The sequence below is a fragment of the Thalassophryne amazonica genome, chromosome 4 (genome assembly GCF_902500255.1).
Source record: "Thalassophryne amazonica chromosome 4, fThaAma1.1, whole genome shotgun sequence".
In the NCBI taxonomy this organism is placed as follows: Eukaryota; Metazoa; Chordata; class Actinopteri; order Batrachoidiformes; family Batrachoididae; genus Thalassophryne; species Thalassophryne amazonica.
Window position 1 is genome coordinate 40,977,888 of NC_047106.1, and position 19,040 is coordinate 40,996,927.

At 40.7% G+C, this 19,040-nt stretch overlaps 1 protein-coding gene across 1 annotated transcript in view; it reads right to left on the minus strand.

The window, feature by feature from the left end:
- Positions 1 to 1,475: 1,475 nt before the first annotated feature.
- rab38a (RAB38a, member RAS oncogene family) overlaps positions 1,476 to 19,040 on the minus strand; it is a 42,565-nt gene continuing 25,000 nt past the window's right edge. The window contains exon 3 of the mRNA XM_034167746.1: positions 1,476 to 2,244. Within this exon, the coding sequence (XP_034023637.1) occupies positions 2,092 to 2,244 (153 nt within the window). The 3' untranslated portion in view covers positions 1,476 to 2,091. The remainder of the gene's footprint in view (positions 2,245 to 19,040) is intronic.

Consider the following 19,040-nt stretch of genomic DNA (forward strand, 5'->3'; position numbering starts at 1 on the left):
AGTGTGCATATCATGAATGCTTGATCTTGTTGGATTTGTGAGAATCTACTGCATCTACTGGTACCTTGTTTCCCATGTAACAATAAGAAATATACTCAAAACCTGGATTAATCTTTTTAGTCACATAGCACTATTATTCTGAACACTACTGTATGTGTTGGACTGCTAATATTAAGACCTGGGTTCCATTCCCTTCCAAGCTGCCTGTGTTTCTTAGGAAAGCCATTTCATCTGTATCGTCCAAGTTTACCCAGGCTGGCTTTGCATTAGGAAGTAATCTGAGATCCACTGGTTGTGCTGTCCAGGGATAAGCATAGTCTCTTAAATGCGTCACGCTACAGCATCAGGGGATAAGCACTGGAATCAATGGGCCTCAAGGCCTGCAGAGAACTTACTTCTTTGTCACTGGCATAGGAATTGGACTACCATTATGCAACGCGTGAAGCCTCCGCTCCTCTTTCCATGACAAAAACTCCTGTAACAGTGGAATGTGCCGTTCATTTCCAAACTGGACTGGATTTATCTGGGACATCATCTGCCTAGCACAGGAATTGTGAAAAGACATGGACATCAGCACTTTTTCGGCACATTGAGACAGACGTGCAGAGGAATTCTGCACGTCGCGGCGGTGCCGCATGGCGCAAAGCAACGCCGTGATGAAGCCTCACGGGACATGTTCTGGCATGTCCAGGCACATCCACAATTTCTCGGATAATAACTCGATGGAAAAACCACCGACAGCTGTCTGAACGCCATCTCAAAGCCGTCCTGTGAGACCAAAACGGGGGTGGTTTTGTCTCGCTCCAGTAGCAAATCCATCGTGACGCGCGAAGCCTCCGCTCGGCTTTCCATGACAAAATCTCTTGTTAAAAGTGAAATCTGCCGGAAAATGGTTGATGTCCAGCTCTTGTGATAACCAGAGAAATGGCACACGATGGTCACAGATCCAGACAGCCATCCGTTTAGAAATGAAATGGTCGTTCAGCCTGTCGATGGCGGCGCGCCCCACAGCCACTGGGGGCCGTCCTTAAAGCGACAGTAACACTCCTTATTCTCTACCAAGCCCGTAACATTTTCACCGAAAGCCAGATACATTTTTCTAATGGTTTCCAGCTGCCAGTCTCTAACAGTTTCTGAAAAAATTCTGATGGGAAAAAAAGCCCAAATCATTCCGCCATTTTCTGACAATGAAAATCTGCCGAGGGGGTGGACCACTCCTCACCTAAAGCCTGCTCACAGGCGAATGACACAACTGACAGGCGTGGAAAAACTCACGCATGCGCACAAGGGTTCAAGCATGTCTGACGCAATCACACGTGATTCAAATCCATACGGTTTTTGAAAAAAATAATAAGGTCGGATACTTTTCTAATAGACCTCGTACTTATTACAAAATTTGGACATTCTGCTGTAATGTTGCATTAAACGCTACTCTACTTCAAAATACAAATGAGTGATGAAAGTCAGGTGGTAATACTGAAGAGAATCACTTGCACAATAAAATCCAATTTAATTACATGTATATAACCTACTAAACATTATTGAAGCTGGCAGCGGTAAATAAAGCTAAATGACAATCCACACTCAAGAGTGTGCCAGAAAACTGACAACTTTAATCTAAAAAGAAACCATACCTGTGAAAGTAATTCAGACATTCAGAGAATCAGGTGAAAAAGAAACGTACTTCTGAATGAATCAATACACTGAAATTGCTGTGAGAGGAAAAGATGACAAAAAGGCAGAAAAATTTAAGTAATTGTCACTTGAAGACAGAATATGCATTTGTTGGATTTGTAAATACAGATACTGCACAGTGATGAGCTGCAAACATTCATTAAATGCATCTCCATGGTTACTGAGAGTGAGAGAGAGAGAGTCGATGCTTGAGTCAACCAGAGGGTGACCTTGGCTTTGACACAAACAGCTGCATGATTGATTTTTTTCTTTTGTCTCCTTCTCCGTCTTCACCCACACCATCTGACCTGAAAGAGTTAACATTTTTTCCAAACAGCAAAAATAGTTCTCTCTCCATCTCGCTGACGGACACACTTAATGAGTATACAAAAGGACATCAGATCCGACAAGCTGGCATTAGGATCTGAAACAGGATGAGCATCTCCCGCCCCTATCCTGCTCTAATTGGGGGGTGATGGTGTCGGCGACGTCTGATTGGAGCATGTCGCTCTCGTTAGCAATGATGTGTTTCACCAAACAGTTAGCTGCCTCATCGATGTTGATGTTTTCCTGGAAAGAGAAGGAAAAGGTGGGAGTGAGAGAGTGAGAGGAGGAGACGAGGAAAGGAAGAGGGTGATAAATCAACTAATGCAAACATTTTTCTAATGTACTGAAGAAAAAGCTCCAAAATTAATGAAGCAGGAAAACTTGTAAAATAAAGGGATGCTTACTTAGTTGACGAGAAAGATGAAAACCTGTCTGGAGTTTGGATGAATGTAAATAAGCAGAATGTAACAGGGTTTGAAGCAGATTCTGGTGTTTGCCACACTGGAAGCAGTAAAGCTTTGTGATTTCATAGGTGCAACTAGGAGGTGGATTTTGGATTAAAAGTGTTCCATATAGTGGTGTAATGCCATATTGGCATTTGGTTAAGAACACAAATTCCTGCTTTCACATGTTCACTGTTACTGCATGCTTAGATGATCAAAAGGTGGCCAATGCAACATGAACTACAGATCTGTGGTCAAGCTCATTAAATGATAACCCCACTGCCAACCTCACTCTGTCTTTCATATATTACACTATATATGATAGTAAATATTTTCTGAGCAAACGAATGAATTAATAAAGTGGTCAACCACTGCAAATGTAACTGACAAGTTGTTTTATTTAAGTCCAATTAGTTCTCCTTGAAGACATGAGACCGGAATTATTTTCCTTCATGCACATCTTCATATGATGTGCTATTATTGTGTGAAGTTTCATTAAAGTCCACCAAATAGTTTAGGAGTTGTGCTTACAAGATGCATGGATAGATGGAGGGTGGATATTTGTTTACCGATGACCCAATAAACAGAAGGTTTAATTCATTGTTGTATTTCTTTTAAAGCTTTACAACTGTAGCAGATATAAGTTAAAACAATATTTAATTAAATATGAAATTTTATTAAATACCTTAAAAGGGGCACCTGGATACTACAGGAACGTGATCATGTTATGACTGATATTAATCAGTCTTTGGTCTGAAAGTCATACGTTCTGGATACGATTGAGTAAACATCTGTCTTCAACTGGACACAAGACAAACTAGGGCACAGTGCCTGTAGAGCACAAACCTCCACCAAGTATCCAATTCCACAAATTTTTACCTTGGAAAATATTTTTCAAGGTCCAGTTAGAAGTGGCTTTTCATAAGCTAAAATATCATACAAAATATAGATCAAAAGGGCTTTTCAATGTTAAAATCATCCATCCATCCATCCATTTTCATCCGAGGTCGGGTCGCGGGGGCAGCAGCTGAAGCAAAGCCGCCCAGACCTCCCCATCCACACACACCTCCCCCAGCTCCTCCAGGGGAACCCCAAGGCATTCCCAAGCCAGCTGCGAGACGTAGTCCCTCCAGCGTGTCCTGGGTCTTCCCCGAGGCCTCCTCCCGATGGGATGTGCCCGGAACACCTCTCCAGCGAGGCGTCCAGGGGACATCTGAAAAAGATGCCCGAGCCACCTCAGCTGGCTCCTTTCGACGTGGAAGAGCAGCGGCTCGACTCCAAGGTCCTCCCGAGTGACCGAGCTCCTCACCCTATCTCTAAGGGAGTGCCCAGCCACCCTGCAGAGGAAACTCATCTCGGTCACTTGTGCTTGCGATCTTGTTCTTTCAGTCATGAGCCAAATCCCATGACCATAGGTGAGGGTCGGATCGTAGTTCAATCCGTAAATCGAGAGTTTTGTTCCCCTGCTCAGCTCTCTCTTCACCACGATGGTCCGATACAGCAACCGCATCACTGCAAATGCTGCACCGATCCATCTGTCGATCTCACGCGCCATCCGTCCCTCTCTCATGAACAAGACCCCCAGATACTTAAACTCCTCCACTTGAGGCAAGGACACTCCACCAACCTGAGGAGGGCAAAGCACCTTTTTCCGGTCAAGAACCATGGCCTCGGATTTGGAGGTGCTGATTTTCATCCCGGACACTTCGCACTCGGCTGCAAACCGCTCCAGTGCATGCTGAAGGTCCTGATTTGACGAAGCCAACAGAACCACATCGTCCGCAAACAGCAGAGACAAGATTCTGTGGTTCCCAAACCGGACCCCCTCTACACCGACTATGCCTAGAAATTCTGTCCATAAAGGTAATGAACAGAACCGATGACAAAGGGCACCCTGGCAGAGGCCGACGTGCACTGGAAACAGGCTTGACTTACTACCGGCAATGTGAACCAAGCTCCTACTGCGGTCGTACAGGGACTGGATAGCCCTTAACAAAGGACCCCGGGACCCTGTACTCCTGGAGCACCCCCCACAGGGCGCCTTTAGAGACACGGTGGAACGCCTTCTCCAGATCCACAAAACACATGTGGACTGGTTGAGCAAACTCCCATGAACCCTCGAGCACCCAATGGAGAGTGTAGAGCTGGTCCAGTGTGCCGCGACCAGGATGAAAACCACACTGCTCCTCCTGAATCCGAGGTTCGACTATCAGTTGAATTCTCCTCTCCAGTACTCTGAAATAGGCCTTACCAGGGAGGCTGAGGAGTGTGATCCCCCTGTAGTTGGAATACACCCTCTGGTCCCCCTTCTTAAACAGAGGGACCACCACCCCGGTCTGCCAATCCAGAGGCACTGTCCCTGACCGCCACGCGATGTTGCAGAGACGTGTCAACCAAGACAGTCCCAAAACATCCAGAGACTTAAGGTACTCTGGACGGATTTCATCCACCTCAGGAGCCTTGCCACCAAGGAGCTTTCTGACCACCTCAGTGACTTCGGCCTGGGTGATGGATGAGTCCGCCTTTGAGTCCCCAGTCTCTGCTTCCTCTTCGGAAGACGTGACAATGGGATTGAGGAGATCCTTGAAGTATTCCTTCCACCGCCCGACAACATCCCCAGTCAGGGTCAACAGCTCCCCATCTGCACTGTAGACAGTGTTGGTGGAGAGCTGCTTCCGCCTCATGAGGCATCGGACGGTTTGCCAGAATTTCTTCAAGGCCAACTGATAGTCCTCCTCCATGGCTTCCCTGAACTCCTCCCAGACCCAAGTTTTTGCCTCTGCGACCACACATGCTGCAGCACGCTTGGCCTGCCGGTACCTGTCAGCTGCCTCCGGAGTCCCACCTGCCAACAAAGACAAGTAGGACTCCTTCCTCAGCTCGACGGCATCCGTTACGTCCGGCGTCCACCGCCGGGTTCGGGGATTGCTGCTGCGACAGGCACCTGAGACCCTGCAACCACAGCTGTGAGCGGCCGCATCGACAAAGGAGGTGGAGAACATGGTCCACTCGGACTCCATGTCTCCAACCTACCCCAGGATCTAGGAGAAGCTCTCCTGGAGGTGGGAGTTTAAGACCTTGCTGACAGAGGGTTCCGTCAGTCGTTCCCGGCAGACCCTCATGATATGTTTGGGCCTGCCAGGTCTGACCGGCTTCCTCCCCTCCCAGCGGATCCAACTCACCACCAGGTAGCGATTGGTTGACAGCTCAGCCCCTCTCTTCACCTGAGTGTCCGAGACACATGGCCGAAGGTCAGATGATACTACTACAAAGTCGATCATCGACCTCCGGCTCAGGGTGTCCTGGTGCCACGTGCACTTATGGACACCCTTGTACTCGAACATGGTGTTTGTGATGGACAAAATGTGGCTAGCACAGAAGTCCAACAACTGAACACCACTCTGGTTCAGATCGGGGAGGCCATGCTTCTCGATCATCCCCCTCCAGGTCTCACTGTTGCCGCCCACGTGGGCGTTGAATTACCCCAGGAGAAAAATTGAGTCCCCAGTCGGAGCACTATCTAGTACCCCTTCCAGGGACTCCAAGAAGGTCGGGCACTCTGCACTGCCGCTCGGCCTGTAGGCCGAGACAACAGTGAGAGACCTGTCTCCAACCCAAAGGTGTAGGGACGCGACCCTCTCATTCACCAAGGGTGAACTCCAATACATGGCGACTGAGCTGGGGAGCAATGAGCAATGCTACCCCCGCCCGCTGCCTCTCCCTGTGGGCAACACCAGAAAAGTGGAGCACCCAGCCGCTCTCCAGGAGTTGGGTACCAGAACCAAAGCTGTGCGTGGAGGTGAGCCCGACTATCTCTATTCAGTACTTCTCAACCTCCCACTCACAAGCTCAGGCTCCTTCCCCCCAGCGAGGTGATATTCCACATCCTGACAGCCAGAGACTGCGAGTGCGGACCGGGCCGCCGGGCCACCCGCCCTCGACCGCCACCCAGTCCTCTCTGCACCCGACCCCCATGGCCCCCTCTGCAGGTGGTGAACCCAGGTTCCAGGGTGGGGCCCCAGCTCTGCCGTACCGGGCAATGTCTCGGTCCTTGATATTTACTGGTCATGGGAGCTTCTGAAATCAAATATCTGCTAAATCCACAATACTGATCAGATGTGGATCAAACTTAGTCTATCTATTGAGAGTGCCAGTTCACACCTCATTGTCACAAATGAGAGTGACTGAGGCATCTTTGATTGTATATTTGTATATTGAAGGGTCTGTGTCCTTCCTCAAGGTGGCGATGTGGTTCCAACCCAATGTTGGTCATTTTTATGACCGGTGATCTTTTGCCATCTGGCTGGTTGGGATTCAAGATTTATTGAGCTGTTATCTGTAGGAGTGTCCTGTTGGTGTCTGCATGTTTATTTATTTATTATTATTATTTAAACTTTATTTAACCAGGTTAGTCCCATTGAGACATAGATCTCTTATAAAGTTTCCAATTCACCTATTATAAAGTTTCCAGTTCACCTAAAGTGCATGTCTTTTATATGTGGGAGGAAGCCGGAGCATCCTGAGGGAACCCATGCAAACATGGAGAGAACAGGCAAACTCCACACAGAAAGGGAAAAGGTGGGAATTGATCCCATTACCTTCTTGCTGTGAGGCAGCAGTGCTAACCACTAAGCTACTCACATTCTCTGACTTGGACAAGTTTCATCAAACTGTGAAATACTGGCGTGCCCAGTCGATCGAGGACTGAGTTCCAGTTGATCGCACAAAAAAAAAAAATCTGTCACTAGACTTGAGAGGATTTAGTGGTGCTATAACAGATTGATGCAGAAGGTGGCAGCAATGCACCAATAAGGATGTTGTCATTGGTGCATTGTGTTTACTGTTGTATTTGCCATATGAGAAGAAGAAGAAGAAGAAGAAGAAGAGCTCTTCTTCTTCTTCTTTTCTGCTTCTTCTATGGTGGAGGTGGGAAAAAAAGAAAAATTATAATTTTCATTCTTTGTGGGAGGAGGATTATTTTTTAATTGATTCAAATGGCAAACCTATCAGTCTTATCTGCAATGTAAATGTGGCTTTACTGAAGAAAGGGAATTTGGAGCAGCATTTCAAGATGATTTACAAGAGCTATGATGCTAACTTCCCAGCTAAATGCTTTCTACACACCCGAAAAGTCCAGGAATTGAAAAGTCAGCTACCAGTACAATGGTCCATAAAAATGGAAGCGTGATGAATGTGGCTAACAAGATTGCGTGTTTTGTTCAGGCCATGAGTCTGAGGGTGCATTTATTCTGTGCGCAGCTGAGGAGACGTGCAAAACACACAGACGATAGGTGGGTCACTCAGCAGAGGTAAATTTCTGGAATGGTTTTCTGAATTGTTGCCAGAAATGCAATAATTTCTGAAATGTTCAAACTATGCGGAATATGCACAGCTTCTGGTTTTGAAAGCATTTTTAAAAGCAAGTTACACCTGTCAAGCAGGTTGCAACAGTATGACCTGTGAAACTTTCCACATATGGACACAGAACTTAAGCACTAGGACAAAGACTGGGTGGAGTTTGACAGTGTACATTCTGATAATCAAGTGCAGAACATCTTGTCAGTATTTGACAGGTGCTTCACTGACTTTACATCCATTGAGCCTGTTGTCAGTTTTCTGTTTTCCATTTTAGGGAAAACATAGACATGGACTGTATATCATCCAAAGTGGCATCACTCTTCAACCTGGATAGCTGTGCTTTTGAGAATGAGATCCTCAGACTGAAAAATGACATTGAGCTCAAATCCAGAGGTTCAGCACCCCTGTTCTAATAAATTCAGGTTGAACTGAGGTCGCCTGGAACCATTTCAACAAGTGTCTTTGATCCATAGGGACTGTTCACTGAAGCTTTCCAGAGTCATAAATTCAACCAGGAAATGTTTGGAAAACTGGTCACTTTCCAAGAAGGGAAGGATTTTGGTGCAGGGTGATATCATTGAGTCAGTCCAGTGTCACACATTCCAACCTTAATATTGTCTGGAGAGTTTGTTCTTTGTTAAAAGTGAAAAATTAAGGCAAGTTTTGCTTCTGTAAAGATATCTCTGCAGCCATATTCACTGCTAACAGTGGCCATCAGTTAAATTCAAATACATTTACACATGTAAGGATGAGTATGAAATTGGGGTGGGGGGGTTGGTTTGTTCTATCTGTACCCATTCTTCTCCTTCTGTAATAGTGCAGTGGGACCCAGAGTAATACCATCTCAGTTTGCCCACAAACCTCAGCAGCCCTGCACCACCCTGATGTGTAAGAAGAGTGCAGGCACGCAGGACATCCCCACTAAGTTGACAAAGAACATAGCTACTGGCAAACAAACCTAGGTAAGCTAGAGAGATATATCACCCCAGTCATGACCAAATTCATCATTGGCCTGTTGGTCTTTTGTGTCCCTGAAAGCATGCCGGCTTGCAGTCTTTCCCGGCTGTCAGCACTATATGAAGGTCTTTTCTAAGACTCATTGACGTCAGTAACTGTCTCAAAAAAGCATTAACTGTTATCACTGAAGAGTTAAAAACAATGTATTTTCCATTCGACTCATCAGTTGTTGCTGTGTGTGATAAATTTGATTCCAGTGTTTTAATTATCCATTTTCAATGGCTCACTAAAGCTCTTGCACTTCAGAGGAGTAATGAGGCTTCAATCGGGGAGCACAACGACCCCACAGAGTGACGACCACATGCCATAAATCTCAGTATACGTGGTGCCACTCCTCTGACTGATGTGCAGTTCTGACTATTTTTTGGTGGGTGTACATTAAATCCACTTTTTTTTTCTTTTTTTTTTATTGAGGATTTATTTCATTCATTTAAAAGAAAAAACAGAAAAGCAAAAGCAAAATTAACAAAACATTACAAACCATTGAATGAAAAGGAGCAGTTTGGAAGAACAAGTCATATATTCTGCCCCTTTTTTACAATACAATCTTGCAAAGCATCATCAATCGACATCATTGCATTTCTATGACTTTGTCACATGCCACCGACTTCTTTCCTAATTTTAACCATTATTTAAAAGACTACATCCCTAATAGATTACATTTTAAACTTCAAACATTCTAAACATTATTAACAGATTACATTTTTGGCTTTGTCACAGCCCACTGACTTATTTCATAGTTTCATACTTACGAAATACATCAAGTTTAATACGTTTTTAAAATAATTTAAGTGACCTTGATTCTTTGTTGAGGTTGTTCCATAATTTTACACCATTCACTGCAATACTCCGTTCCTTTATCTTGGTTCTGAATCTTGGTTTTTTAAAGACTTCTATGCCCTTCAAATTATAACTACTTACTCTTTTTTCAAACATATTTTGAATGTTTATTGGTAAGGTATTGTTATTCGCTTGGTACATTATTTGTAGTAATTTCAAATCAACTAAATCATTAAATTTAAGTACCCTATACTTAATAAACAATGGATTAGATGGATCTCTAAATCGACTGTTGCCAATCACTTTTAAAGCCCTTTTCTGCAAAATAAATAAAGGTTGTGTATAAGTTGTACATGTTGATCCCCAGATTTCTACACAATAAGTCAAATATGGAACAATCCATGAATTGTACAATGTTAATAATCCATAACTATTTAATGAATATTTAACTTTACGCAAAACAGCAATGGCTTTCGCTATCTTTCCTTTTATGTAATTTATGTGTGACTTCCATGTAAAATCTTCATCAATCACAACTCCTAAAAATTTTGTTTCTTTTACCCTTTGAATATCCATTCCATCTATTTTTAATGACACATCATTTTTTTTAACTCTGTCATTAAACAATATGAAATTTGCTTTATTAAGATTAAGTGACAATCTGTTTATATCAAACCAATATTTCACTTTTTCCAACTCTGTATTTATCACTTGTGCTACTTCCTGTATATCTGATCCAGAGTAAAATAATGTGTCGTCAGCAAATAAAATGCTACCAAGTACATTAGATATATTCACAAAATCATTGATATACAAAATAAACAGTTTGGGTCCAAGTACCGACCCACATAATATTACACAATTCTGATTTAGTATTATTTATCTGAACAAACTGTTTTCTATTTTCTAAGTAGCTTTTTACCCACTGATGTGCAATCCCTCTTATTCCATATTGTTGTAACTTGTGAAGCAATCTTGAATGATCGATAACATCAAAAGCTTTTTTCAAGTCAATAAAAACACTTACCATATAATCCGTATTATCTATTGCTATTGATATTTTCTCTGTTAATTCCATAATTGCCATAGCTGTCGAATGTTTTGTTCTGAATCCATACTGAGCATTATTTAAAGTATGATGTTTCTCAATGAATTTATCCAACCTTGTCACAAAAACCTTTTCCATAATTTTAGAAAACTGTGGAAGCAATGACACTGGCCTGTAATTTGAAACGTTACGTTTGTCTCCATTTTTATATAACGGGACTACCTTGGCAATTTTAATTTCATCTGGAAAAATTCCTGTTGACAGAGACAAATTACAAATGTAAGTGAATGGTTCAATAACAATTTCTATTATACTTTTTACAATCATCATGTCTAAATATTCATAGTCAGTTGATCTTTTGCTAACACAGTTTTTTACAATATTCCTTATTTCATCTTTTTCCACATTGTCAAGGAAAATACTATTGACCGTATTTACAATTGTATTGAATTTATCTTCTACTATTGGTTTATTTCCCACCAGATTTGATCCCACCTTTGAGAAATAATCATTAAACTCATTTACAACTTTTTATATCATTTATCTCTTTATTTTCCTTGACAAGGTAATTCGGAAAAGTTGATTTCACTCCGTCACTTTCCATCACACTTTTTATAATTCCCCATGTTGCCCTCATATTGTCTTTACTCTTATTCAATTGTTCACTATAATAATCTTTTTTTTTGTTTCCTAATTATTGTCAATAGTTTATTTTTATATTTTTTGTATCTGTGTTCTGTTTCCTTTGTTTGCATTTTTAAAAAGCACTTATATAAATAGTTTTTCTTTACACAAGCATTTTTATTCCCTTGGTCAGCCATGGTTTATTTACTCTTTTCTTACTAGTTTTATTAATTTACAATTTTTATTATATGATTTCATCAGTATTTTCATGAATGAACTATATGCTACATTAACAGTAGTAAAAATAAACTACCAAATATAATAATACGATTTATAAGCAGAAAATACAAAAATGAATTATTAAGACAGGCAAAGAATCTGAAAGGAACAAATGTATATATAAATGAGCATCTAACGAAAAAAAATGCAGATATTGCCAGGGAAGCAAGACTATTAAAAAAACAAACATATTGTTGCTACATTTTTATTATATGATTTCATCAGTATTTTCATGAATGAACTATATGCTACATTAACGTCACCGACATAAACCTCTTCCCAATTTTGATTTTTAAGATCATAATTTAATGCCTCTAAGGCTTTTAATGACTTATCTCTTTTAAAGTTTATAACAGGTTTTTTTTTGTACCTATTTTTATATTTAAATATTGAAAAAACTGGTAAATGATCACTGAGATCTGTCATCAATATCCCATTCTTAATAATTTCATCTGTTCTATTTGTGAATATATTGTCAATTGCAGTTGCACTTTGCGATGTAATTCTGGTTGGTTTTGTTATCAAGGGGAATAAACCCAAGCTATTCATTGAATTCACAAAATCACTTACTCTTTGGCAACTGGAGCTTTCCACATTAACATTAAAGTCTCCACACATAAAGAGCGTTTTGTTTTTGATTTGATGGAATAATTCTGTTATTTTATCAGTAAATTTCACAACACAAGAGTCTGGTGCTCTGTATACACAACTGATTAGAATATTTTTAGATGTTTCATGTACAATTTCCACTGTCACAATTTCTATGACATCATCTATAATTGTCATTTCTTCTACAATTTTACATGTCAGATCTGTTTTTATGTACAAAGCAATACCTCCACCTTTTTTTTCTCTTCTATTTATAAAATATAACTCATATCCCTCCATTTGAACATCAACTATGAGGTCATTTCTAAGCCAAGATTCTGTGATTGCAACAATGATGAATCTATTTTTAAACTGGTTTAAATAATCTTTTATTTTTGACATTTTATAGTACAAGCTTCGAATGTTTATATGTATGAGTGACAGGGTATCTTCAGTAATTTTTCACTATTTAACTGTTTTTCCGTATAATACTTACAACCAGTTGTAGTCAAGTCAAATATACTTTCATCAATATTGGTGTCTATGTCATATATTTTATCATCTGTTTCCATGTTTAATCTGATTTTTTGTTGGTCATACTACCAACTGACGTCATATTCATTTGTCTATTCAGGTCTGTACTTTGTAAGGTCCTCCATGTCTCTGATTTGTATACCCTTTGTCCCTTCTCTCACTCTGATCCAAACCCTACAGTTCCAGACCCATGTAGCAACAATATGTTTGTTTTTTTAATAGTCTTGCTTCCCTGGCAATATCTGCATTTTTTTTCGTTAGATGCTCATTTATATATACATTTGTTCCTTTCAGATTCTTTGCCTGTCTTAATAATTCATTTTTGTATTTTCTGCTTATAAATCGTATTATTATATTTGGTAGTTTATTTTTACTGTCTTTGGATGGAATTGTGTGACAGTCTGAAATAGTGTCTTGATGTATGAAAACACCTTTTTGATTTAAAAATTTGTAACTTTCTGTTCTAATGTTTGTAATTCTTCAGGTGGTGCATCCTCCCCACTGGCTCCACCAGAATCCACCACCCTTGCGTACGACCGACGTATTGTTTCCAAACCAGTTATTATAACATCATCTTTTCTAGTATATTGTTCAAGTTCATCCACCCGTTGCTCAAGTTTCATAATAATCTTGTCCTTTTCTTTAACAAGATTTTGGAGCTCCTTAATCTCCTTCATCAACTTGTCTAAATTGGACATGTCATTTGAAATACAATTCAATGAGGTCTTTATCTCCTCCAAGTCTTCCTCCATTTTCTCTGTCTTCCTGGTTGGTGCCATGTTAACTCCTGTAGCTCAGTACAGGCCACTGTAAAGCAATTCCCACTCGTGGTCTCCACCACCTCCACCACCACCACCACAAATACGCCACTGGCCTAGATGGTTCGCCTTCTCCACCGATGCCGCTGGCCTGGATGGGTCGCCTCCTGCGCCAACACCGTGGGCCTGGATGGTTCCCTCCGCCGACGCCACGGACCTGAAGGTTCCCTCTGCTAACGCTGCGGCCTGGATGGTACGTCTCCGCCAACACCGCGGTCTGGATGGTTCCCTCCGCCGATTTCGCAGGCCTGGATGGTTCGCTCACACCGACGCCGTGGACATGGGTGGTTCCCTCCGCTGACGCTGCGAGCCTGGATGGTTCCCCTCTGCTAACGCCGCGGCCTAGATGGTACGTCTCCGCCAACGCCACAGCCTGGATGGTACGCCGCTGGCCTGGGTAGGTCGCCGTTAGCTTCGCAGCCAATCCGATCTTTACTTTACTTACTTTCTTTCTTTCTTTCTTACTGATTTCTTACTTACTGTTACTGTTTTAATCAGAAAACTCAGCGAAATTCTGTGACACACTGAAATGTTCGATGCGCAGTGTAGCCATCTACCACCATACCGCCATCTTGATCATGCCCTTGCATGCACGCTGGTATATGGCAACCTCACCTTTAAGAGGTGAGGTTGCCATATACCAGAGTGTTATCTCCACCACCCACAGTGTTCCATTGACTGTGAAGGCAGAAAGCTATTCAATACTATGCACAAAGCAAATTACTTAAAAACATTCACTATTTTTACATGCTCAGTACACCAAAATCAATCAATTACTTGAGAAAAGTATTCTGTTTTAAAACCCTCAAACAAACCTACAGTAAATAAACCAATTACTTCAGAAATTGAGTCTGCTTTTAAAAGGTTTGGGGCAAGGGGAACCCTAAATGAACCATTTGCTTCTTAAAATGATTCACTGTGTCAATACACTACATGAAACAATTGTGTGTACATCTGCCAAGGATGTAATAAAGTAACTGGAGTTTATTTATTTGTTTGTCTGTTAGCATGACTACTTAAAAACTACTGCACAGATTTTGACAAAATGTTCACCACCGATAGACATTAAGCCATGGAAGACTCCATTAAATTTTGGAGATGATCTGGGTCCGGATCCTGATTCTGGATCAAGATTTCACTTTATATAGGCTTTGAAGGATTACGTCAAAATGACTTCAGGGATTGTCACCAAATTTGCACCACAGACAGATATTAGGACATGAAAGACTCCAGTGAATTTTGGAGGTGATCTAGATCCAAATTGGCAAACATCAGAAATTTCTGATTGCTCTTGTTTGAAAATGGTTTGCTGTTTTGAAACAGTGAAAGCGTGACATGGAGTTATTGCTTCAGACCATGGTTGACTGTTTAGAAATGCTAAAAACCAGACTATCTACAACACACACACACACACATGGTATTCATAAATATGACTGAACTTGGCTGACTACTTCATATTGCAAAGCATGAATTATTTATGGGGAAGTTTAACAAGATAAATAAACAGAAACAAATAACACAAACATTTCTTTGCAGATGTAATTCTGTCACAGAGAGCAAAATTATAATTGCTTGTCATCATTTTTACTCAGAAAATTGCTAAATATCAATCAACAATCTGCACTTGACATGATTTAAAATCATTATTTGGTTCAGAAAATGATTTACTACTCACTATTTCCAAACACAAAAACCTCAATATGAAGCAGTTGCTTTAGAAAATTATTCAGTACTTTGAAATTCTCAAAACACTAAATTATTCCTTCAGAATAGGATTTGCTGGTTGGAAATGTTTAAAACATAGAGTGACATAGAGTGAACAGGGAATTAATTGGCTCAGAAACTGAATCACTGTTTCAAAATGCTTAAAACACTAAATGAAAGAACTGCTTTAGAAAATGAACTGTTTTGAAACACTGGAAGATCAAAATGAAGCAACGTTAGCTTGTTTTTGAAAATTCTTTAAAAAAAATCAAATTGAAGCAACTGTTCACGCCAAAAAAAAGTTCACTGTGTCAAAGTACTCAAAACGCTACAATGGAGCAATCCAGTGCACAGCATGGATTCCTTGGTTCAGAAATTGAGTCACCGTTTTCAGATGCTGAATAGTTATTTCAAACAATTGCTTCAGAAAACAATTCCAAAATAGTCAAAACACTAAAATAGTATCATCAAGCACACAGTGGAGAGTCTGTGTTGGATAATCTGATCTGGATTGTGAATTTTGTGTTGGTTTCATGAAAATGATTCATTGTTTCAAAACCATCAAAACACAAAATGAAGCAGTTGCTTTAATTTCAATTTCAATTTATTTCCTTTATCAAATCAAATCAAATCAATTTTATTTATATAGCGCCAAATCACAACAAACAGTTGCCCCAAGGCGCTTTATATTGTAAGGCAAAGCCATACAATAATTACGGAAAAACCCCAACGGTCAAAACGACCCCCTGTGAGCAAGCACTTGGCGACAGTGGGAAGGAAAAACTCCCTTTTAACAGGAAGAAACCTCCAGCAGAACCAGGCTCAGGGAGGGGCAGTCTTCTGCTCGGACTGGTTAGGGCTGAGGGGAGAGAATCAGGAAAAAGACATGCTGTGGAAGAGAGCAGAGATCAATCACTAATGATTAAATGCAGAGTGGTGCATACAGAGCAAAAAGAGAAAGAAACACTCAGTGCATCATGGGAACCCCCCAGCAGTCTAAGTCTATAGCAGCATAACTAAGGGATGGTTCAGGGTCACCTGATCCAGCCCTAACTATAAGCTTTAGCAAAAAGGAAAGTTTTAAGCCTAATCTTAAGAGTAGAGAGGGTGTCTGTCTCCCTGATCTGAATTGGGAGCTGGTTCCACAGGAGAGGAGCCTGAAAGCTGAAGGCTCTGCCTCCCATTCTACTCTTACAAACCCTAGGAACTACAAGTAAGCCTGCAGTCTGAGAGCGAAGCGCTCTATTGGGGTGATATGGTACTATGAGGTCCCTAAGATAAGATGGGACCTGATTATTCAAAACCTTATAAGTAAGAAGAAGAATTTTAAATTCTATTCTAGAATTAACAGGAAGCCAATGAAGAGAGGCCAATATGGGTGAAATATGTTCTCTCCTTCTAGTCCCTGTCAGTACTCTAGCTGCAGCATTTTGAATTAACTGAAGGCTTTTCAGGGAACTTTTAGGACAACCTGATAATAATGAATTACAATAGTCCAGCCTAGAGGAAATAAATGCATGAATTAGTTTTTCAGCATCACTCTGAGACAAGACCTTTCTAATTTTAGAGATATTGCGCAAATGCAAAAAAGCAGTCCTACATAATTGTTTAATATGCGCATTGAATGACATATCCTGATCAAAAATGACTCCAAGATTTCTCACAGTATTACTAGAGGTCAGGGTAATGCCATCCAGAGTAAGGATCTGGTTAGACACCATGTTTATAAGATTTTTGGGGCCAAGTACAATAACTTCAGTTTTATCTGAGTTTAAAAGCAGGAAATTAGAGGTCATCCATGTCTTTATGTCTGTAAGACAATCCTGCAGTTTAGCTAATTGGTGTGTGTCCTCTGACTTCATGGATAGATAAAGCTGGGTATCATCTGCATAACAATGAAAATGTAAGCAATGCTGTCTAATAATACTGCCTAAGGGAAGCATGTATAAAGTGAATAAAATTGGTCCTAGCACAGAACCTTGTGGAACTCCATAATTAACCTTAGTCTGTGAAGAAGATTCCCCATTTACATGAACAAATTGTAATCTATTAGATAAATATGATTCAAACCACCGCAGTGCAGTGCCTTTAATACCTATGGTATGCTCTAATCTCTGTAATAAAATTTTATGGTCAACAGTATCAAAAGCAGCACTGAGGTCTAACAGAACAAGCACAGAGATGAGTCCACTGTCTGAGGCCATAAGAGGATCATTTGTAACCTTCACTAATGCTGTTTCTGCACTATGATGAATTCTAAACCCTTTTGAAACTCTTCAAATAGTCCATTCCTCTGCAGATGATCAGTTAGCTGTTTTACAACTACCCTTTCAAGAATTTCTGAGAGAAAAGGAAGGTTCGAGATTGGGCTATAATTAGCTAAGATATCTGGGTCAAGTGATGGTTTTTAAGTAATGGTTTAATTACTGCCACCTTAAAAGCCTGTGGTACATAGCCAACTAATAAAGACAGATTGATCATATTTAAGATCAAAGCATTAATTAATGGTAGGGCTTCCTTGAGCAGCCTGGTAGGAATGGGGTCTAATAGACATGTTGATGGTTTGGAGGAAGTAACTAATGAAAATAACTCAGACAGAACAATCGGAGATAAAGAGTCTAACCAAATACCGGCATCGCTGAAAGCAGCCAAAGAGACCGATATGTCTTTGGGATGGTTATGAGTAATTTTTTCTCTAATAGTTAAAATTTTATTAGCAAAGAAAGTCATGAAGTCATTACTAGTTAAAGTTAAAGGAATACTCAGCTCAATAGAGCTCTGACTCTTTGTCAGCCTGGCTACAGTGCTGAAAAGAAACCTGGGGTTGTTCTTATTTTCTTCAATTAGTGATGAGTAGTAAGATGTCCTAGCTTTATGGAGGGCTTTTTTATAGAGCAACAGACTCTTTTTCCAGGCTAAGTGAAGATCTAAATTAGTGAGACGCCATTTCCTCTCCAACTTACGGGTTATCTGCTTTAAGCTGTGAGTTTGTGAGTTATACCATGGAGTCAGGCACTTCTGATTTAAGGCTCTCTTTTTCAGAGGAGCTACAGCATCCAAAGTTGTCTTCAATGAGGATGTAAAACTATTGACGAGATACTCTATCTCACAGAGTTTAGGTAGCTACTCTGCACTGTGTTGGTATATGGCATTAGAGAACATAAAGAAGGAATCATATCCTTAAACCTAGTTACAGCGCTTTCTGAAAGACTTCTAGTGTAATGAAATTTATTCCCCACTGCTGGGTAGTCCATCAGAGTAAATGTAAATGTTATTAACAAATGATCAGACAGAAGGGGGTTTTCAGGGAATACTGTTAAGTCTTCAATTTCCATACCATAAGTCAGAACAAGATCTAAGGTATGATTAAAGTGGTGGGTGGACTCATTTACATTTTGAGCAAAGCCAATCGAGTCTAACAATAGATTAAATGCAGTGTTAAGGCTGTCATTCTCAGCATCTGTGTGGATGTTAAAATCGCCCACTATAATTATCTTATCTGAGCTAAGCACTAAATCAGACAAAAGGTCTGAAAATTCACAGAGAAACTCACAGTAACGACCAGGTGGACGATAGATAACAACAAATAAAACTGTTTTTTGGGACTTCCAATTTGGATGGACAAGACTAAGAGACAAGCTTTCAAATGAATTAAAGCTCTGTCTGGGTTTTTGATTAATTAATAAGCTGGAGTGGAAGATTCCTGCTAATCCTCCGCCTCGGCCCGTGCTACGAGCGTTCTGGCAGTTAGTGTGACTCGGAGGTGTTGACTCATTTAAACTAACATATTCATCCTGCTGTAACCAGGTTTCTGTAAGGCAGAATAAATCAATATGTTGATCAATT